Consider the following 22,690-nt stretch of genomic DNA (forward strand, 5'->3'; position numbering starts at 1 on the left):
AAAAAATTGTCTGTGTAACCTCTAAAAAGGAAGGTTATATGAAGGCAAGAAAAGGTTCTGCTCTGTAACTGCCCATTTTGCATAACATCAAGCATGCTTACTGTGTCCTTTCTGCTTAACCAAGGCAAGCAATAATGTTTACAATTTCTGTTATTCCAGATACTATATATCAAAAGGTGCTATCGTTGATCAGCTTGGAGGAGATTTAAATTCTACCCCACTTCACTGGGCAACAAGGTGGGGAAAAGTCTTCTGGAATTTTCTTTTCTGTTTCTTTGCTTTACTTGGAATCTGCTACTGGTAGTTTTATGAAATTGCTGTATTCTATGGGAATACCTGGTACTAGAACTAATTTAGTCATTGATAATTGAGGACACTGGATGTGTTGAGCTGCATGAGCTTTCAGCGTACGGTTCAGTTTTTGTCATATTTCTTATATAGGGGAAGATGATTTCTATGCTAGGAAAACATGGAGTAAAGTTAGAGTCTATAGTCACCTTGGTTTACTCTTTCTTTGGAGGTCTTATTTTTGTCAAGTCCTCTGAAGTTCAGCAGCACTTCTGCAGATTGGTCCATGGATGATTTTGTGTGACATTGTCCTTGCAGTGTTCTATTACATGTGTGGATTTTTTTAAAAGATGTACTTAAAATCAGATTTATGTTATAGAAGATGGTCAGAGAATGATGAATGGCTGGAAAAATGGAAGACAGCTTTCGAGCAGTATATGTTCCTTCAGACAACCACCTAGGAATAGATGGGAAGGAAACATTGTCCATATTAATATTTTTTAACTGTAGACTGCAAAAGGAGACTTATAAGCTTAACTTTTTGATACATTTGATCTAATGTATCAAAATAATGTGTTTACTAAAGATGAGGACGTACTTGTTAGCCTCCATTAAAGATTTTTGCTTCTACATTTCTTTCTGTTACAGATCACACTCTGTGATTCTGTGTTAATAGCACAAAAGCTTGATTAAATTCCTGGTGTTCATTCATACCTGGAATCTTCTGCTGTAAAGCATTGCCCAAAACTGCTTCTGACAGATGGAAAAGATCTTTCTGCTCATGTCAGAAACTGTACTAACAGTTAGGCACCATGTCTAAAAGAAGGATATGCCTATATTCATTATGCCAGAAAGATGCTTAGGCTTTTAATGTAGTGTGGAGGAAGTGCAGACCTTTTCTCTCCCCATTTTTATTTCACTATGGTTTTTAATAGTAGAAAAATAAACCGTAAGCCCCACAAAAAGTGAGAGCATGAAGCCAGTTTAACATCTCTTAAAACAGCAGGTTTCATATGTGGAATGGAAGAAGTCACAGTAGACTAGATTTCCAAACTATAACTTGGGATTTTTTTGTTGACGCACATTTTGCTCTAAGTACACTTAAGCAAATTGCATGTGATGAATGCATTGTGTGCATAGAATTTGCTCATGTGAATGAGTTTGCTTACTCAGTCCAGAATCAGATCATGACAGTTGTTGTTTTCTAAGTATGAGTTAGTGTGGGAACTCCAGTAGTGTAACTACCTGCTAAACATACTTGTATTCCAGTATTCAAATTTTAATAGTTTTCCTGTATATAGTTATTCAGTTGTGGTTTTTTTTGTGTTTTGTTACATTTAGACAGGGTCACTTATCCATGGTTGTACAGCTGATGAAATATGGGGCAGATCCGTCGCTAATTGATGGAGAAGGATGTAGCTGTATTCATTTGGCTGCCCAGTTTGGACATACTTCGATTGTTGCTTACCTGATAGCAAAAGGACAGGTAAATTTTAAGTACTATGATATTTAAATAGATTCTACTCAAATTTAGAGTAGGAAAAGAATTGAAACCTGTACTGATCATTCAGGAAATGCAAAATATTTGCCTAAATATAAAAATAATGTAGTGTCCTTTGTTGTAAACTACAGTATTGATGTGTCACCTACTAATTTAATTTCCTGTAACAGGATATGAGTACTTTGGCTTTAATTGACACCTGTCTAGTGTAGTATATGAAAATTCTAGCAGTTACTCTTTTACCATTCTTTATTTCTATGGAATTTAATCTTTAAATGTAACTGTGACAATGATAGCAAGTATTTTAGAGTTCTTCACAGAATCATCACATACGCACAGATAAAGAATCTGTGACACTTCAATCCACAACTTTAAATTTATTTATGTACCTAATTGCTTGCATGTATAAATAGAAATAAAACCTAACAACCCCAAACCTTCTTGCTAGCTTCGTGTATTACTGCTAGATCTGTAAGGTGTGTATATAATGTGTATTCATTACTGTTCCTATTGTGTCTCATCTGTCATTCTGTCTGTTCAAAAACTTGTTCATGATTTTGCTACTCACCCTGCACTGTAATTTGTAGATTTATGTACCCACAGGTATGTGCCTGAAGCACAAATTTGATTTACTTGTAAAGCATATAGACAAGTCAAAGCCCTCCTCTTGTATGATGGTCCTACTAATGCTGTTTGCACTGCTGGGTTCTGCTCATTCTTTCAAATACTAAGTGAGATATGATCCAGTGGCTCTGAAAGGAGTGGGTTTGGTCTGTGTAAAACAAATACTAAGTTTGCTGCAGAAAATTATTTATACCTGTACATGTAAAAAGCCATAAGCTATTGCTCCATGCAGTATTCAGTTCGGATCCGAGAACTGATTGGTAAAACAGTATTTAGTGTATGATAGAGAGTAAGCTAGTCAAAAGAAGAGTCTGATCCTATGTGATCACCGTTTTGTAAGAAATGATTGGAGAGAAATACTTTTTCATGAGGAACAAGTTTTGTCTTTTCTTCACAAGTTATGTGTAATTGTATGTGGGGCTTTTGTTACCAGAAAAGTCTTCCTGATGTTGTACAAGTGTGAACTTGTTTAAAGCATAGCATTATTGACCTTAAAAGTGTTCTTCTGTGATTATGAAATCTCCCTGTAAATGTTTTTGTCCTCAGGTTTATATACAGACTTGTCCTATTTCTTTGAGGGTATAATACTTCTGTGCAAAAGAAGCTGTGTGTCTTTACATAAGTACATACATAAAGACAAAAATTGCCTAAAAATTAAAAACCTGTTATCTTGGAAATAGCACTCCTTATCAATAGCTTTAAAAAGCCTGATTTGTATTAAATCCCTGAGATGTTATCAAGTATGATTTTGGTATCCTTTCTGTAATTTACATTTGAATTCATTTTAAATGTAAATTTTCAAAGCACTTCAAAACGTCCAACTTTATGTATTGATTTGTGTGTTTAAAATGTAGTAACAGCAATGGCATTGTATTAAGTCCCTAAATTTCTCAGGCTATACTGCATACAACTAAAGAAACTTCTTTAGAAGCTATGCGAAATGTACAATTCTGTTTTTGAATTATCCTTTAGTAGGTACATATGAGGTCATTAATCTCTCCAGTTTGGTGTCCATCTCCCTCCTCCTGCTCCATGATGCAATGATTTGGGTTTGAAAACTTGAACTGTTTTTCTTACGTGGGCTAACCCTATATATTACTACTTGCAAATTTTTTGCTTTATGTCTTTGTAAAGTCCAAGCTCTCTTGTATCCAGAGTAGGCTTGCCCTTGTTCTGAACCTAATTATAGTGCCTGTGTGGTAAATGACAGCTAAATAAATGTCAAAATAAAGATCATTGTAGGCTGTTGTGCTTTGTTAGTTCTGATCCAAATGCCTTTGTGGATCAGTATGGCCAGAGAAGAGCCAACTTTCATAACTATGTAGAAACTGACAGGTGGATTAAGAAGTTGCTCCTACTTGCTTCTTGTCCCTTTCTGAGACAGACCTGGAACCCAACTTCAGTGTTGCTGCTTCAATCTCTTCTGGCTTCTGGAGCATAGTGTAGGGGAAGAACTCTTGGTCAGGTGCTATCTGGCATAGGTTGGAAGTGAACCTGCTTTCATGCCAATAGTACTACTCAGCCAAGATGCAGCAGTGGCTAATAGCTCTTGCTTTGTATTTAGTCATGTCTCTTACTGCATTTTGAGAGACTGATACCTGGATGTATCAAACTTTGCTCATGTTTGTCAGTAGGTTGCCTGGGTCAAAATCAAGCCTGAGGCAAGTACATCATCTAAACATAATCAGATATCAAGTAACAGAATCTGTAGCACAGTGCAGGTTTAGCTAAGATCATTATTTTAAAAAAATTCAAGAAAGAAGAGCTGAAAAGCACTTGAAGTACCTTAAAAATGTTCAATGTGCAATGTGGCTGCTTGAAACTGTGCTTATGCTACTTAAAATGCCAAAGGCATATCGGGGCCTGGCATATACAGACATTCACTTGGAATAAGATATGGATGTGGTGTCAAACACTTGAATAACGTGTTCTCATCCTGTGGCATGTGTGAGGTAACTTACCTCAATCACACATAATAAATGACTGTAAGTTGCTAGTAGGGTAAAAGCACATTGTAAGAAATAGTCTATATCTAAAATTATAGTGTAGCTATTTCATACTCATGGTTCAGCTATCACTGTCATAGTTTAACTAGCACTAACTCATGAAGTATGTATTTTTTTATATTCTCAGAGTTGCAATTCTGTATGTTAACTACTCTCCCAAGCTGCATAGAGCCTCCTTCTGAGCTATGGCCTAGAAGTTGATGGCATCTAGGTTGGGAGATGCCGCTGTGGTACAGCAGCCTTGGTTACTTTGGTGCTGCAGTCCACGTGCTCCTAAGCACTGTTACCTCTCTTGGCACTGAGGCTCCTTCTCTCCAGGCCAGTGTCAGAACACTGAACCAAGTGTTTATTTCCTTGACCCAATTTAGAGCACATCACTTACAGAATTTTAAGTCCAGTTGTGTTCATGATTGTCAAAACTGACTCTGCTTGATGGACTAGAGCATTTAAAATAGAGCTTTCGTTTGAAAGAACAAGATAGGTTCAGTTCTGTCTGTTACCTTGCTTGTCAGCCTGCACTCGGTTCGTTCCACAGGAGTCCTACAAAATCTCCACTTTTAGTGAATAACTAGCATACATCTTTTCTAGATTACAAAATATTGTCAGAAGTTATCTCCCTTCCTGGCAAATCTTCTTTGCTATATGCTTTTAAAGCCTCTTTTCCTTTCCCTGGGCAGCAGTCCACGTGAACTAGATCTTTTCTATGGAGAATAGAATAGGTTTCTGAACAAGGTTGTGATGGGTCTCTGTGAAGGTCTGTATTTCGTGAAATAACCCGTAATGGTTCTAAAGAGGATCAAATTCCTGGCTCCTTTCTGTGCAATTTAATGTACTTATGAGTGGAATCTCTTGATGCTTTTTGTGCTTTTGAAAAGGCTGTATTGTATCACAGTACTGGTTTACCATGGCTTGTTAAATGTCCTGGTAACCCTAATGCTGCTCTGATTTTCAGCTACTGTTAATATTCCTACCTTGTCAATTATATTGCTTTCAGAAAGCAGTGTTAAACAGCATAATAGTTGCTGCAGCTCCTGTTCCTGCAGGAAGCTTTTTCTTCTCAGTATTTTTGCCTTTCTGAAAGCTTTTTGTGGAATCTTGATTAGTGCTTTTAGGATTAAGTCTGTTTGTCTTCGCATATGCAAAGTTTTTTCTCTTTCAGAATCAGAGCTGTACTTCAGAAACAAGTGGAAACTTTGCCAGTTGTGGTCCACAGAGTTCACACTTTAACCACATACAGAGGGCAGCACAGTATGTGCAATTTTGGGGCATTGCATCACTTACTGTTCAAGTGTTTTTGGTTCTTGCAGCACTTGTACCATGTCCTAACAGTACAGGTACATCCCTCTATGGGCACTATCAGAGTGATCTGTCACTCAGAACTAATGAGAAATTAATGCTAAAATGCCTGTTGGTACACACTAGAAAAGAAAAACAGTCACTTAATATGTACCAGCTGATGAAGGTTTAGCTTTTTGCCTCAGCCCTTTCTTTGGTGAAAAGCAGGAATAGAGCTTCTTTTCTGAAATGTCTCACTTGTTGTCTGGTTGTGGTAATGATCTGGCAAAATAACAAGGAATTTTTGATGAGAGGTTTGTTAGAGCACATGTCTGCTATCCACAGCCTCATCATCTTTATTGCATCTATACAATAGGATGCAAGTCAGTCTTAGTTACTTTGCCTCTTGTTAAGTAAGGCAATACTTAACAAGTATTGTTAAGTACTCAGCCAATATTGTAGCTTAATATGAGTTATAGCTGTAGCCTGCCTAGGTAATTTATGTACAGGGAATAGTCTGGAGCTCATGGGGTTTGTTTTTTCTTCTTCTAGCTGAGTGTCACCTACTGTACAAAAAAGTGTAGTTTTGATTTGTCAGGTGGAATTGTTGAAGGAGTGGTTTTACTTAGATCCAGGCAATCAGGTCCCTGCTGTCACAAAGAATTGCTTTTCTATATGAAATCTAAAGGTGCAAGAGTGATTGTTCATCTTACAGTAATCTGTACAACCTTCAAAGTATGTTGTTCACACAGTGTGACCTGCAAATCAACGTTGTGTTTCTCAAGGATGAATGAACTTGAGGTTAGGCTGTGGTTCTAATTTTCTTCATATTTTAACCACAGGATGTTGAAGGCAGCTGTTTTGTAGTCCTACTAGGCTCAAAAGGATCTAATCTTTACAAGTAACTGTGGGCAAACAGAATTGAATCCTGGTCTCAAGCCATGTAACTTTTCTGAACAAACAGTACAAATGAGTAATGGTTCTCTTTCTCTTCCATCAATTGGTTTTTAAATATTATTTTTTATAAATTCAACAGCAGAGTAAAAACTCATAAATACTAAGTTATTTGCAGGCTAGAGATGTTTTAAAAGCAATTATGTGGAAGAATTAATTTGTCTTTGAGTCCAATTTTCCTAGTAAGGACAAGGGGAGTGTCACAGGAAACATTGACATGGCTCTCTTGCCTCTAAGGAGACCTCTTCAGGTCCTGCATGAAGTTAGCTTAGAGTGATTTTTGTTAGTGGTGGTCTGTGAAACTTGCCAAAATGTGCTTGAGAGTGTAGCCTGCCTCAGTGTATTCAGGAATTCCATGTTAGTAAGGTAGTGATCTGTAAGAGGAAGAAGTGCTGTAGACATTAAATCCTTTCTGATGAGTCTAAAAGACTTGTCTGGGTGGTGCTGTTTTGTCATTCTGTGGCTATCTTCTGTGAAATGTAATCATGCTTTTATTTATTTGTTTATTTTTAGCCATCAGTTTAGTCACTGTTTGATTATAGATCAGTTTTATTTCTGCGTGGGTTGTTTTTATTAATGGCTTTTGTTTAAGCTTTCAAATTTTCTGACATCCATTACCTTGATAACCAGATGTATAAATACCTTTGGAACTGAGTGAATTAAATAAAATTGCTTTTCAAGTGAAAAAGTAGATGCTACTAGCATTTAGTAGGATGTAGGATTCAGATAGTGCTATTTATATTGATTTATCAATTTTTAAGTATTGGTGCATTGTTTTAGTTTTCTCCAGCTTTTGAGTGCAATAATGCACTATCTATGTATATCTTTTATGTTGAAGATTAATAGTAAGATAGCAATGACTAGCCTTATACAGCATGACTGTCCTTAGTTTCCAGAATAGATTGGAATGACTGTATTTTGGCAATGGTGGTGTTAATGTCTGTTTTAATATTTTAAGTACTATTTGATAATGTACTAAAAGCTTGCCATTTTTTCTCCAGTTCAAATAACTAGTCTAAAAGTCTTGAAACTTCTCATTGCAAACCTTGTATCTACTGGACACTTGAGTGTGCTTACTTATATCACCAACATTTTTCCTTTCCCATTTTTTAGGATGTAGATATGATGGATCAAAATGGAATGACCCCTCTAATGTGGGCAGCTTACAGAACACATAGGTAATATGTGCTGTTTTCTAGACTTTTTTCTCTTAATGTTAGTGTAGTGGCATATAGTACTGGCTGGTTTTGATTTGTTTTTTTTTTTTAAAGCGGTTTTGGGTTTTTTTTATTTAACTAGTCGATGTTCTTTCCACAATTGCCATTTTATCTTTTTTTATCAGTCAGGAGAGTAAAAGTGAGAAAACTCACGGGTTGAGATAAAGATGGTTTAATAGATAAAGCAAAATAAGGAATTAATTTGCTACTTTGCATCAGTAGGCAGAAGTTTAGCCATTCCCAGGCCAACATGGCTCCATCACCTGTAACAGGTACTTGGCAAGAAAGATGCTGTAATTCTGAATGTCCCTCACTTCCTCCTTTGCACCAGCTTTTATTGCTGAACACCAAGATGATATGGTCTGAAATTTCCTTTTGGTCAGCTGGGATCAGCTGTCCCAGCTGTGTTCCCTCCCAACTCCTTGTGTGCCCCCAGCCTTTTCACTGGTGGGGCAGCATGAGAAACAGCAAAGGCCTTGGCCCTGTGTAAGCAGTGCTGAGCAACAGCTAAGTCATGGTGTATTATCAGTCACAAATCCAAACCACAGCATCATAGGAGCTACTATGGAGAAGATTACCTTAATTTCAGCCAAACCTGGTACATTGAGTTAGTTGAGAGAGAAGATATTATGAAGAAGGACACACTAATCCACATCTTCCTGTGGAAATGTTTGGGAAAAGCTGATGAAAAATAACACTTCTCCAAAGAGCAGATTTGTTTGAATTAGATTCCTGTTTGGAAGGGCCTATCTCCATTGATTGTTGGGAGGCTAGCTTTTACAATTACCTGCCATTGTCAACATTATCATCCTATTTTATTTTCATCTTCTGGATTGTGAAGTGAAAATACAGCATGTTTTGAACTGTGGTTGTTATCTGCCAAGTATATAATCATGAGCATGTTTTTCCAAATCTGTTAAGAGTGTTAGATTTTGGTAAACACAAACCCAGAATTGTATAACGAATGTTTGATGACATCCCAGAACAAGCTGTCTTACTAATCTCCTTTAAAAGTCAACAGAATTGTGGTTGCCCTTTGGTGGGAAGAGAATTTGAGCCATTCATAATCCATAGCAAAAAATGTTACAAAAATTATTACATAATGTATCCCATTCGATGCATCAGTAATAAGTTGGTATGTATTTGAGTTTATCTTCTATAGATCTAACAAGAATTTTCTTTTCTAGTGTGGATCCAACACGATTACTACTTACATTTAATGTTTCTGTTAATCTTGGAGACAAATACCACAAAAACACAGCATTGCACTGGGCTGTGCTAGCAGGAAATACTACAGTTATTAGTCTTCTGTTAGAAGCTGGAGCTAATGTTGATGCTCAAAATATAAAGGTAAACTCTTGGTCTGTTTTTATTGTAAGTGGTTTGAGGCAGAAATAACAGAGCTTATGATAAATCTCAAGAATAGATTGTTGTGGGTATGGTGGGATCATGAAGATGGAGCAAATCAGTGCCGCTAGTGTTTCATTTGGGTGTCAGTTTTTCCTGACAGTGATGCAATAACCACTAGATCTGCACCTTAAAAGGTACTAAAGTAAATAATGTACCAGTGGTTATGTGTGAATGTGTGGGAGTAGGGTGTGCAGTTAGACCATGTGTGTGAAGGTCCATGCATTTGGATGAAAAATTTGAAACCTGGCCGAATATCTCGTAGTGAAGTTCTGGGGTGACTGTTGGAGTGAGATTTGAGACATCTCTGTCCTCTTCCAGAGAGCTGATAAATGCTTTAGCATATCTCAAAGTGTCAGTAAGGGAGTTGGAGGCCTGAAAATACCAGTAGGAGTAACATGAGAAAATGGGCTCTATTTTGGATCTGAACTTTAAGTTACCTCATTACTTTACCAGATCTTTTTAACAATGAAGCTGGATTCTGCACCAACAGAGCCCATCTCTAGCATATGTTAGACCAGAGGAGCAGCTGTTAGAATTTCTGCCATAGTCTTTCAGTGTGCAAGAGTTTCTCCATCCTTGGAAGGTGTGCCTTTTGAACATGGATTTATCCATTGCCTCCAGATACTCTGACTATCAAATTAGATGCATTTGGCTACCCAGACAGTTTGTTCTGTGGTGTCAGAGAATAATTCACTTCTAGAAAAAGAATTGTCTACTCAATTTCTCTTCAAATATTTGTATATTCGTATTTGCCGCTTAATGAGTGTTACAGATGGAGTGCTTACACTTGAAAATACAGCTGTAAATCTATATTTATAAAATATTAAATACTTAATTAAAATTATTTGACCTTTTACCATCTTTCCTACTGATTAAGATGGACAGGGCCTATTTTGCTTGGCCACAAATGGTACAAATATGCAGAAAAACCCCAAGGTACACATCCATTTTCTTGAACAGCATGGAACAGCCTTTTTAAGGTTGCAGTCAGATTTTGCTAGTAGCTTTCGAAAGTCCTATATCCACTTTAGGATATCAGAAATAGTCGTGATCATGAATGAAAACTCATTAGAAAAATCACATGGCTTTTCAGATGTTTAAAACAAATCAGCTAGCCTCTTGCATGCACTGATGTGAGCAAATAAGAGTTATTCCTTCTTTGTAAGGTCACTTGTGTGGATGAATTATGCTTCTAGTCTCACTTCGTGTGTTGAAAATCATTTTTTTTCTATGCCACCTAATGGTAAAAATTAAGGTATTTTAGTGGAAAAAAATAATCAGTGTGTCATACCTTGCTTCCCTTGACAGACTGATTAGTGTGATTAGAGTTGAAAAGTCATCACCTTACCTACATTTCTGGACCCTTATGAAATCTGTAACAAAATATTGTGTTTTCAGCCAAATGAAAAGTATCTGATAGCCTGAAGCAATTCGTGGTCTCGCCTTCTTTATTGACAGACAGCAGCAGTCACTAGAATAATAGGTTTTTGAACCTGTTGGATCATGATATCTTTCCAGTCATGCCAGAAGACGTGCCTGGTTTCATTAACCATGGCCTGCCTTCTGGAGTGGAGTCTAGGTTTCTTGTATGACTTCCCAGGTTTCTAGGATGTTGAGAGCCTCAAAATCATTCAAGCAGTGGCAGTTTTGCCATCTGGCCAGTAGCTTTGTAACATGCTGATTTGGGTGATAGTAAATATATAGGAAACATCAAAATTTAGTTGATTTTATACATATGTAGAAGTTCAGTTTTGTAGCTCTACTTTGACTGTTCAGCCATAAAGTTTTCTTTGAGCCAAGACCTGTTTGTTTAGCGTCTGGCTCACATTTCCTCAGAAATAAAAGGAATTGTGAAAGGCTCCTGTGATGCAGTCACTTCCAGATTTCTGCGGCACTAGCTAGTGAAGTCCTTTTCTCAGCCCATGGAATTGACCAAGGATGATATTCAGAGAGCTGAGGTTAAAGAAGTACATTGGCTGAAAGCTGTTCATCTTTTTCAAAGTATGAAGCGACTGAAATATTAGATGTGAGCCTTGACTTTGCTGTTATCAGCTCTAGGCAATCTGTTTAAGAGAGGCCCATTGCTGCTGGCTGCCTGGGCTTCGAACAAATTATGCCCAGTCATGTTACTTTGCGTGACAGTTTGTGAAGTATATGAACTACAGCACTCTTTGTCTAGAATCAAGCTTGATACAAGCAGCAAATTTGTCCTTTTTGTGTTATTTAGCCTTTTTATATTATGCTGTACAAGAAAATAATGCTTTCCTGTTGGTAGTAAGATGCTTTTTTCTTTCCTTTTTGAGAACTAGATTAATGTTACAGTTGGAAGCTGCTTTTCAGTAATCAAAGTAGAGTGGGTTTTGTGTTTGGTTGGCTTTTTTTCTTAAGGAAATTATCTTGCCACACCAGTTGACAGATTGGGCAGATGAGAACAGGATTTCACAGGGAGTCAGGTTATCACTGGGGCTTGGGGGAAACTTGTAAGTTTTATTTAAGTGTAAACAGAAGCTCTTTTTTTTACTAGAGAGAGACAAAGAACTGAAAGGGCTTTTATGGTTTAAGAAAGATTTATTTTTTTTTAGTCTTTTAATGACTCATTAAATGAACTTTAGATGTAGTTTCTTGATTATGCAGTGCATCTTAGGCTTGTCCGTGGAAGCCTCTATGTAAAGTTCTCTCTGTTAATGACTCTGAATATTATTCTTTTTACCTAAATACTTTATATACTATTGAAGCCTTACTGCTTGCTGGCAAACTGAAATGTGTTACTAGATTAAGTTCCCGGATACTTTTTTTTTTTTTTTTTCCTTGCCTTCTAAGCAAGTCAGCTGTCCACTACCCCTGTAAATACCAGGAAGTATTAAAATGGCCAGATGATGAGAAGCATAGTCAAAGACTTCTTTAAAGCTCCCTCAATCTTTTTATCTAGGCAGTTCCTAGGTGTCTCATGGCCCTCTAGTGGAAGGGATGTTCAGCTGGATCCCAAGACAACTTCAGGATTTACTTGGGAGATGAACTCCCAGAGGGGATTGCTTGGCCACAGGTAATTTTTACAGTCTGGATATGTAAGGTGATACAAAAACCGCAGCATCTCTGGAGTTTCCCAGATATTAGCAATACAAGGTGCTATTAAACTTGTAATGAAACAGGCATCATAGTTTGGTTTCAGGCATTTCTGTTGAGGATGGAGTTAACTTAATCTGTTTTTAAACATCTGGCTAAATGATTTTGAAGCCAAGTTGAAGTAAAAAGGTTATTCTTTTTTTAACTGATTTTGCTAGTTAAACTTCTTGCACAGGAATACAAGGTCCTGTTACCTAGCAAAAAGCTTCACCTCGTAATCTGTAGTCTGTGCTATTTACTCTCTTTTTAAAGATTAGAAGCAAGATTTCAAAGGCAAAAATGACAGTTAAGTACTCAATTCCCATTTTCTTTTTGTGGGATATAGGTAGCTAACTGTACTTTTTAATCTTTGAAATCTCTTCTGTCTATAGTAATTATTGCCCTTTCTGGGTAATTTCAGTTTCTGGTACCTGTCTCACTTTTTTTTTAGGAGGGGGCCGAGCGATGGAGGATTCAGCCATTTTTCAAGCCTCCATGAATGGTTTGTTTAGGAGGGGAGTTAACTCCAGTAGAAGAGAGGAAGAGTCAAATGCAAAACTGAAGCTGGAGGTACCTGCAATTGGTTGTCTCTTGCCTCCTCTATAATTTTAGACCCAGTCAATAACTTTCATTTAGCTCTCTTCCTAAATGTTTAAAAAGCAACAAAATCAAATTGGTCTGGTAGGCACCTTTGGCCCTGTATCTCCCTCTGTGTTTCTCTTTTGCTTCATCTGCCAGTCCTCTCTGAAAGAAGGGTAGACCCTTTCTGGCTTAGCACCCAGAGTACATAAAGCACAAGCTCAGCATAAAAGCTCAGGCTTTTGAAATAAGTTAATCAGTTTATTCTTTCCTGTTTTCTTCCTAGAACTTCAGCAACTGAGATGAACATAAGAATATTAAGCTTGCATGCTGCCAGAAAGGCAGAGAATTAACTGAGAAGTCAGGCTTGAGACTGGGAGAGTTTCCATGATCCAGTGGGTCACAAGTTCTTATTCTTTGCTTGATTTCTGCTGCCTGTCAATAGCTGAGGAGGAAGCACAGTCTTTCATTTACAGACTATTAGACTGTGCGTAGAACAGTGAAACATAGTTGTGTTATGCTAAAGGCAACAATTACTGCTATGTCAAGACATGCATCTTGTCAGGTTCACACATTTGTCCACACATGTATAGTTATGAGAGAGTGAAAAAGACCAAAAGGAATGAATGATGTTTGGTGTCAAGTAAGCTGCAGAGCAAAAAAAATGCCAGAATGTAGCTTAAACTGATGTAAAATGTATTATTTTTACCAGCTAATCTTCTGTTTCAAAAGTACTCTGAATGCATTTTATTTTTAAATTGGATGTTTCCCACTTTTATATTTCTGACAGGGAGAATCACCACTTGATCTCGCAAAACAGAGGAAAAATGTTTGGATGATCAATCACCTACAAGAAGCAAGACAGGCAAAGGGGTATGACAGTCCATCCTTTCTGAGAAAACTAAAAGCTGATAAGGTAAGTAGTAGTATGATGCTTGTGTAAATCAGTCTTATTGCTGCTGTTGGTTTGGGGATGTGTGTATTTATTTAAGGCAAGCAGTTCAGGACTGTGGTTTCCCCACATTTCAGTTTTAAGAAGCATCTTTTTATTATGACAGAAGTAATTGCAAAAGAAAAAAGTGCTTTATTCAAGGCAGGAGGAAATAAACCCTAAGCCTCCACACACTTACCTTTAGTTTTTGTGGTAACGTAATGCTAGGAGAGTACCAAGTGGTCTAGTGTTGTTGGGGTTAGGCAAGACTTTGCAAAGCTGACTCTCAGGTACCTGAGGAAAGAGGGATTTTGAGTGTCCTGAACTCTGATCTCCTCTCTAATTACTGTTGTTTTGTGTTGAATGAAAGAAACAATCAGTCTTGGCAGTATAATGTAATACATGAATTTCTAATATGGAGGCCTCTTGCTTCTCAGATTATCATTTAATACTGCAGGCAGGAAGAGGCAGGAGATGAGGGTGTAAAGGATAACATACTGCTCCAGCATGAGCTGTCCTCCTGCCTATTGTTTGATGACTTACACAGACTTAATATTTTCTTCTTAGTAGCTGTCACAACAGAGTGCTGTGCTGGGTGTTAAGTATTACTATCACTGATTTGTTAAAACTTACTGAGTTAAAGATATATTGCATCAAGATGCTTAATATAGCATCAAGTTGCTTAAAGTACTGGCTACAGCCTGTGCTCTAACCCTTTGGTACTGTAACAACACAGTGATTATTGACCTGAAGTGATTTGTGCATTGCGTTGTGTGTGCACGTGTATTGTCACTGTGCTTGGTCAATGCCTTCATCTGGAGCTGTACCTATACAGTTTAAGACAAAAAAAATCCTATCTTTTTCATAGATGCTTTAGTATGTCTTTATTACTCATATAACTGCATTCTTGAAAGCTCACTGAGATTGCCATGTACTGTGTAGTGGTTTATATACCGACAGATTCTTGAAGAAAAGTTACTGTTGCCTTGGTTCTGGCTTAACTGCTGAGTTACTAGAAGACAATTCTGAAACAAAGTTACTGATTCGTTGTAAAATTTTAGGAAGGTTGATTTTCTTCACAAATTGATTGGAGATGTGTAAATGCAGAAAATGAGAAAAATGAATGAAGATTCATCCCCTTGTGTCAAGCTTACTGAAAATTTAATTTTTTGTGATTGTCCTGTTTATAGAATATTATTGTACAATCTGCTCCTGAAAATTGAGTTACTTACTGATCTTTGTTTCTGTGTAGGAATTCCGTCAGAAGGTGATGCTGGGAACTCCTTTCCTAGTCATTTGGCTGGTTGGGTTTATAGCAGACCTAGACATTGATTCTTGGCTCATTAAAGGGCTGATGTATGGTGGCGTTTGGGCTATGGTGCAGTTCCTTTCAAAGTAAGTGTTTTACCAGGACACTGTGTTTAGTGTGCATGCAAGAAGTATTTTGCTGGCACTTTTATTGGATAGATAATCTCAAAATTCTGTTTGTTGGAATTGCTTTTTATTACTATTTCTGGGAAAGATCTTGTGCAACTTTAGCTCTTGTAATGCTCTGTTGTCTTAGAAACATATGGAATTACCTTGGGTGAGCACCAGTGAGCTAATAGAAGCTAGCAGCAGAACAGAAATTCAGTCATTATCCAGAGGAGGGTGCTGAATGTCTGTCTACAAAGAGTTACCAGCATGAATTTTGCAGAAAGCAGTTAGTGGGAAAGTTGCTACAAAGTAATAGAAAAAAGATTATGTGCAAGTGTCCTATTAAAATGTGGATTTTTTAAAAAAAGAATTTAAATACCCAAAGGCATCTAAATGAGATTTATAGAGAGAAATTAAGTCTGAGTCAGATGTTGTAGCTTCTGTTGTTGTGGAAAGGGGTGACTAAAGAAAAGGGTTGTGTTCTAATAGTGTTTTAAATTTAATCATGAAGAATTTTAGTTGTGTTTGTTTCCTTTAAATATCTGTTAATGCACCTACGAATACACATACACACACACACACACAGATGTAGCTGTGCTCCAGTGGGTTTTCAAGATCTGTAAACCACTTCATTTATCCTCTGCTTCTCATTATCACATGTGTCATGGATAGAAGAACTTGTATCTCCATACTTCGGAGCTTTCTGCTTTGCTGGCATCGGATGCCATGTTTATTAGAACCACCTACTGTTCTTTCCTTCTTTTCCTTCCTTCTTTTCCTTAAACCAAGTCCAAAAGGTTTTAGTGAACTTAGTATACCAGGAGGGAGGTGGAGGAGCATCACACTTCTGCAGGATCTTGGAGGTGATCTCTTCAGTCCTTCTGTCATGTCTGAGCCTGTGCAATTTGCTGACCTCTTCCCAAAAAAAAAATTATCAGTGCAAATCCTCAACTGTGTCTCCTACAGAAAGGGAAGATAAGGTTTCTTTAAGTCTCTGAAGATCTGTTTTGTCAAGTTTTGTATTTTTGACATACCTGACACATGTTCAGGATTGACATTATTACTTTCTCTTATCCTTTGCTTAATGTTTAGTATAAATCCTTCTTTACGTGTTTTTCACGAAGCCCAGGTTTGAATGAAACTTCTGCTGTTATTCTAGTAATAGTTTCTTTCTCTGTTGAGTTTTAGCTAATTTGTTTAGCTGTGTTTTTCTCCCTACTTTCACACACACAAAAATGCACAGAACTTTCTGAAAGACAGATTAGTGTGGAGTAACTACTGTGTGTCCAAATGTATATTCACTTACTACTCACCATATTAGCTCATGTTCCTTACAGGGCTTTCTCAAAAGACCTAAGGAGCTTCTATTAGAGAAGAGTTACTGCAAGGGAATAAAGTGAACACAATTTGACTCAGTGCACACATTTGTCCGTGGCAGCCCTGAAGGCGTCGCCAGCAGAAAATGCAAAATGCATCAGTATAAGGATGTTTAGGCAGATAATACAAGAAGTGTTATTTCAGGAAGTTTTGCTGTTTAGAGTCTGCCTTTTCATATGTTTCATAGCAATTTTTTCTTGAATATGGAGTGATCTAGTCACCTAGCTTGTCTCAACTATATTCAGCTTTATTCAGGAAATTTTTGAAATGCGAAAGTGTAAGAAGGTGAAAATAATTTTGATAGCGAAATTTAGGTTTAAATTAAAATAGCAGCATTCCATCTTAGAACTTGGCAAATATGGTGATATGGGAAGTGAATTAATCCTGATTTTTTTTTCCCAGCTTTATGTTGGCTACTCTAACTGAAGCAAAATATTCAAGAATCTGAAATATTCCGTGTATGTAGGCTGATACCACCTAGGTCTCTTAAGCTTTTTTTCTTACTGATGTAATTTTAACATGTAATTTTCATTGGTGGGTTTCCACAATATCTTTACCACTGGGATCTCATAGGTAAATATAGTTTGCAACCACTGTCCATGTGACTAGGAATCTCATATGTTGCTAACTGCTTTCACAATGTAGTTTTAGTATGAGTAATTCGTTCTGTCTCTCTCAGCTAGCTCATTCACTTCAAAAGTAAATGTGTACATTTCAAGCCTTCATCTGGACAGGTTAAAAAAGTGAATTTCTCATGAACTTTGAGAGAGAAAGTGAGGAAAATGTATTTGTGGTGTATTTTTCAATATCCCATATAGTGCATATTTTAACAGGAAATGTTTTTCTAAAGCAATAGTTCAGGATTTACATTTTATAAATAGGAACTTACCATGTGACATTGTTCCTACTTACAGGTCATTCTTTGATCACTCCATGCACAGTGCACTGCCTCTTGGGATATATTTGGCAACAAAATTCTGGATGTACGTGACGTGGTTCTTCTGGTTTTGGAATGATATCCTTTTTTTGTGCACAGTAATATTTTTATGTTAATAGTATGAGGAATTACATATCTGTATCCTACATATAACAGTAAGTAAACTAGTAAAAATTTTTTCAAAGGGGATCTCCATTAAACAATGTTTTCCATATTTATGTTGATTATTGCTTTTAGAATATGCTGACTTACTGCTTTGCTTGAGTAAGTGAAAGATTTTCCTCAAAATTGGCTTACAGTAGGCTGCAAAATTTCCTGTGCTTTACTGATTTCTTATGTGGAAGAAATATTAGCAGCTCTATAAAATACTCTCTGGCTGTGAGGTGACATGGTTTGCATTTTTCAGATCCTACTTTTCTGAAAAACAGAAGGTCATTTCATGGTCTGTATCAATTCCAGTGGAGTTAGTTTCCTAGTTACTTCTTCCTAGAGATTCTGCAAATTTCATTTCATACAATGGATCCGGATACCTTGAATAACTGTTTTTTTAGTCTTTGAAAATGTATGTATTAACAACACTAGATTATAGAGATTCAACATATGCCCATCTTTTTGTGGTTTTGATTGTCTGCCTAGTTAGGTACTTTTTATACTCATGGAGGTAGAAATTGATTCAGAGTTCACTGGGGAATGTCAGTTATTCACCTTAAGGAAGTAGGTTCAAATTTTTAAACAAATTTCTTGGGTATTGTGATTTCAATAGCCAAGAAAGCAAAATAGAGATTTGATGTTTAATATAGCTCTTACAGTAGTAAATAGTGAACTTTGAGGGTGTTGGCTTGGCTTTTCTAGAAACTGGTTTGCCTTTCATCCTGAAAGGAATTGCCATGAAATAGAATAGTAGCAGTGCATGCCTTTTAGCATCTTGTATTCTCTAAACTTAGCTAAATGAGCCTTGTGTTTTTGGGTTGAGAACAGAGGGGAGACCCTGTTCCATGGCATCTTTGGGTTCCATTCTGGCAGAGTTTGCAAAGATAATGCTGTGAATAGGAGTCCCAAGTGACTGGAAGTGACTGCCATTTCATGTTTAAAAACATTTAACAGTTAAAATCTAGTTGCTCTTAAATAACAAAAAGAAAAAAGAATTATATCAGTATAATATGTCTTGAAATTGGTAGTAGGACCAGCATTTCTAAATAACTCTCTCTCTACATGGTCTGATTTTCTATTTTTTTTTTTACTTAAGCTTACTAATAACTGCAGAATGAGGAAAGTGAGTACAAAACTAATATGAAAAATGTATTTTAAAACAGTAGTTAAAAAATTAAAAATAGGAACTCATGTTTGCCAATGCTACTACATGTTTTGGGTTGCAAATGTTCAGCTACTGTGACATGCATTCTGGTGCTGGCGTAACATCAGTTTGAATCAAAATTAAGAATATGTCCAACTTCGATTTAAAGTCCTTAACCATATTAAAATGGCTGCACAGTCAACACAATCTGATGATGAGCTCTATCTTGATGCAGAAAGCTGCCCCTTAAGGCTGGCAAATAGAGAAGTTTTTATCCTGAAGCTCATATTTCCTTGGTATTTGTAGCAATGTGCTTAAGTTTTTTTCTGTTAGCAGTTCTGATTAAATAGCTTGAAGTTTGGCATATTTTTTGCCATAGAATAATGTTAATTGTCCACTAGAAGTAGTAACCATAGGCCATTAATTACCCTAATAAAGCCTGACTTCAGAACGTCAGTGAAATACTGTCCTGTTTCTGTCCTGAGCTGGTGTTTCAAAACCTTTGCAACAGTCTTTTTATACACAGTAGTAGTAGTCTAAAACCTTCAGTGACTAATTAGTTTCATTAGAGCTGACACAATTCTCTGACAAGCACTTTCAGAGAGTGACTGCTTGAGGCCATCTTCCTTTAATTGGTGATTTTTAATTGGAAGTCTTTGTAACAAGATTCCAAATTCATTCTTTTTCTTCTGGAAAATCGCCCTGTAGCTTTATTGGAAGAAAGAAATTGCATGCCTGCTCTATTTTTATAGCATGAGGCACAGCATTGTGGTTGGAGAAAGGGTTCTTGTATTTTTACAGCTTGACATGATTACTTACAGCAGGCTATAGTGTTGCTTCATATTCTGTAACATTCAAGTGATAAAACCTGTTCCAGTAGTTTTCACAAGTTCTGACTGTCTTCTGCTTGGGAAAGATGTCTCTAACCTTAAGCAACTATCAGGAATTGCCTTATTGGAACTTTATGTTATAAATAATATAAAGGTCTTAATTGCTGCATGTGCTGCTTTAATATTTGGGTGTTCAGTAAGAATTTTCTTGTAGATATGTTGAAGGTGTCTGGGAGATCATCAGTTCTGGATTTAATGCTAATGGGACAGAAAAAGGCAGTTGATGCAATGTATCATAAAGAACAAACAAAACTTACTGGGTTTTTCTCAGCAGCTTCTGAGTCTGGTATATTTGTTTAAGTAGAAATCCTATTCTTGCAGGGAATGAGGAAGTTATGATCTGTATGTTTATGGAGATATGAGTCTATGGTCCTAGGCTTCCCTGCCACTGTTTTGCTGCTTCCCTTTAGCTGTATTTTGCCCATAACAAAGGATAGTTATGTCCTGCTCTGTTAGTGTATCCTAGTCTTCTACTGTTGACACAGTAGAGGGCACATACCCTCAGAAATTCAACACACTACATCACTATATTTTAGTTTTATTTTTGAAATAAAGAACTTATTTAAAAGTACACTTTCATTAATGTGAAACTAGAATTTCACTGTTCGTTCTTTTTCATTAGCATTTACAGGTAGAATGTTCTCTTGTGCTGTGTAAAAGTCCAAGACATGTATTGAGTTCATATCTCAGTTGTTCATGCTGTCTTCTCAGTTCCAGCTGAAAAAATAGTGCCTGTTAGATCAGAAGGTTCTTAGCCTGCTCTGTTTTTCTAAGATGTTCCAGAGTTTGCTGTAACCCAAAATATTCACAGTAGGTTTTTTCCATTTCTGCCACTTCCATTTGGTGCAAATGGGACTGTGCAGTTTTAATTAAGTAAGCTTTATTTCATTATAGCATACTGCTTTCTATGCTGAGTTAAGGAGATGATATAAGGCAGTTTGTTTTTAAAAATAATTCATAATTGGCTAATACTGTATTGATTATCTTATTTCAAATATACTTCACCTATTGAGTTTTAGGTGAAAGAAAACAAACATTGCACACTTCTTCAATTAGGGATAATTTTAAAAACTGGGTGTAAGAAATCGTGATGATTTTCATGCTTTCACAAAGCTGTTACAATAGCATAGGATTTTTAAAACTGTAACAAGGTAATCGGTACAATTCAGTGGTTAAAAAAAATCATGGTACCAAAATTAGTTTCAGGAAAACAACGACAAGCCTTGCATGCATTGCATGCATGCAGAGTGAAGCCACCAGCCATGTTTTTGGATGAGAAGCTCACCATGAGCTCCAGTGTGCACTCACAGCCCAGAAATCCAGTCGAATCCTGGGCTGCATGAAAAAGAGTGTGGGCAGCAGGTCAAGAGAGGTGATTCTTCCCCTCTACTCTGCTCTCGTGAGACCCCACCTGGAATACTGCATGCAGTTCTAGTGTTCTCAACATAAGAAGAACATGGAACTGTTGGAGCAAGTCCAGAGGAGGCCACAAAGTTGATAAAAGGACTGGAGCATCTCCCCTATGAGGACAGGCTGAGGAAGTCAGAGCTGTTCAGCCTGGAGAAGGGAAGACTGTGTGGAGACCTCATAGCGGCCTTTCAGTACCTGAAGAGGCTACAAGGGAGCCAGAGAGGGACTCTTTGTTAGGAACTGCGATGGTAGGACAAGGGGTAACGGGTTCAAACTGAAGGAAAGTCTAGGTTGGATGTGAGAAAAAAGTTTTTTACTGTGGGGGTGGTGAGACACTGGCACAGGTTGCCCAGGGACGTGGTGGCTGCCCCAACCCTGGTGGTGTTCAAGACCAGGCTGGATGAGACCTTGAGCAACCTGATCTAGAGAGGAAGTGTCCCTGCCCATAACAGGGGAGTTGTGACTAGATGATCTGTAAGGTCCATTCCAACCCCTAAATTCTATGATTCTATTATTTTATGTTTCTAGAAGAACCAGAGACCCCAGAAATCCAAATTCCAGGCACAGCTATCCAGAACTGTGTCTAAATATTATTTCCTATTTTTTTCTAAAGTAGGAAAAAATAATTTTTGGGTGAAAGAGATGACAGTAATTTTTTGTTTTTAAGTTAAGGGATTCTTTATGTTAGATAGAAGTGGAGGTGGAGAACTTTTCCAGAAATTCAGTTGATTACAAATGGATTTTGTCTAATAAATGTCTAGTCAAATGGGGCTGATCTCTGACACCTTACACTGGCCACAGATTTTTCTCTTTAGGAGGAAATGATTTATTGCTCAAGTTGTAGTTAGTGGAAGGGCCCATCTTGGTCTATAACATGCATTTTGGCTTGATTTCAGACTATGTGTGTGACAGCAGGAAGCTGCATGTATTTGGGCCCTTTTAAATAGACTGCAGATCACAGTGAAAAATCAGCTCATCTGTTTTTGCCTCTCATATGGGCTGTGGGGTGCTTGTTGGGTTTCAGTTTTCTTTTTAATGAGATGGCCTTTTGGTTCCAAGTGGATTCCTGGAATAATTTTCAGCCTCTTGTGTTTATTTTGATAATTAAAGGCTGTTGATCAGGACTAGAAGTATAAAATATTTAATGGGTGCTTCTGCTTTGTCTTTCTCAATGAAAACTCTGTAAACCTCATAAAAGACAGCTAGTTGGTGGCAAGGCAGTAGATGAATTACTGCTACAGCACTTGTTTTGTGGCCCTTAAGAATACGGTCATGTATTTTTCCTTGTGTACTTGGAAATGAGGATGTTAAGTCAGAACGAGGCAGTCTCTGCAGAACCGGTTCCCTATTCTGTAGCTATTGCAAACCTACAAGGGTTTCTTGCCTCTGAAGAGTTTTGGGAGATGTCTGTGATGCAAGTTGCTAAGATCTCTTTGGAAGTGAACTTCAGAAGGGAATTCAGCATGATTTAGATAACCT

At 37.2% G+C, this 22,690-nt stretch overlaps 1 protein-coding gene across 1 annotated transcript in view; it reads left to right on the forward strand.

The window, feature by feature from the left end:
* Nucleotides 1-22,690, forward strand: part of ZDHHC17 (zinc finger, DHHC-type containing 17) — a 37,408-nt gene that overhangs the window by 8,038 nt on the left and 6,680 nt on the right. The window contains exons 3-9 of the mRNA XM_009079485.1: nt 160-237; nt 1,630-1,774; nt 7,762-7,826; nt 9,053-9,215; nt 13,747-13,872; nt 15,140-15,282; nt 17,595-17,695. Coding sequence (XP_009077733.1) covers nt 160-237; nt 1,630-1,774; nt 7,762-7,826; nt 9,053-9,215; nt 13,747-13,872; nt 15,140-15,282; nt 17,595-17,695 — 821 coding nt within the window. The remainder of the gene's footprint in view (nt 1-159; nt 238-1,629; nt 1,775-7,761; nt 7,827-9,052; nt 9,216-13,746; nt 13,873-15,139; nt 15,283-17,594; nt 17,696-22,690) is intronic.

This window comes from Acanthisitta chloris, unplaced genomic scaffold (assembly GCF_000695815.1).
Source record: "Acanthisitta chloris isolate BGI_N310 unplaced genomic scaffold, ASM69581v1 scaffold33177, whole genome shotgun sequence".
Classification (NCBI taxonomy): domain Eukaryota; kingdom Metazoa; phylum Chordata; class Aves; order Passeriformes; family Acanthisittidae; genus Acanthisitta; species Acanthisitta chloris.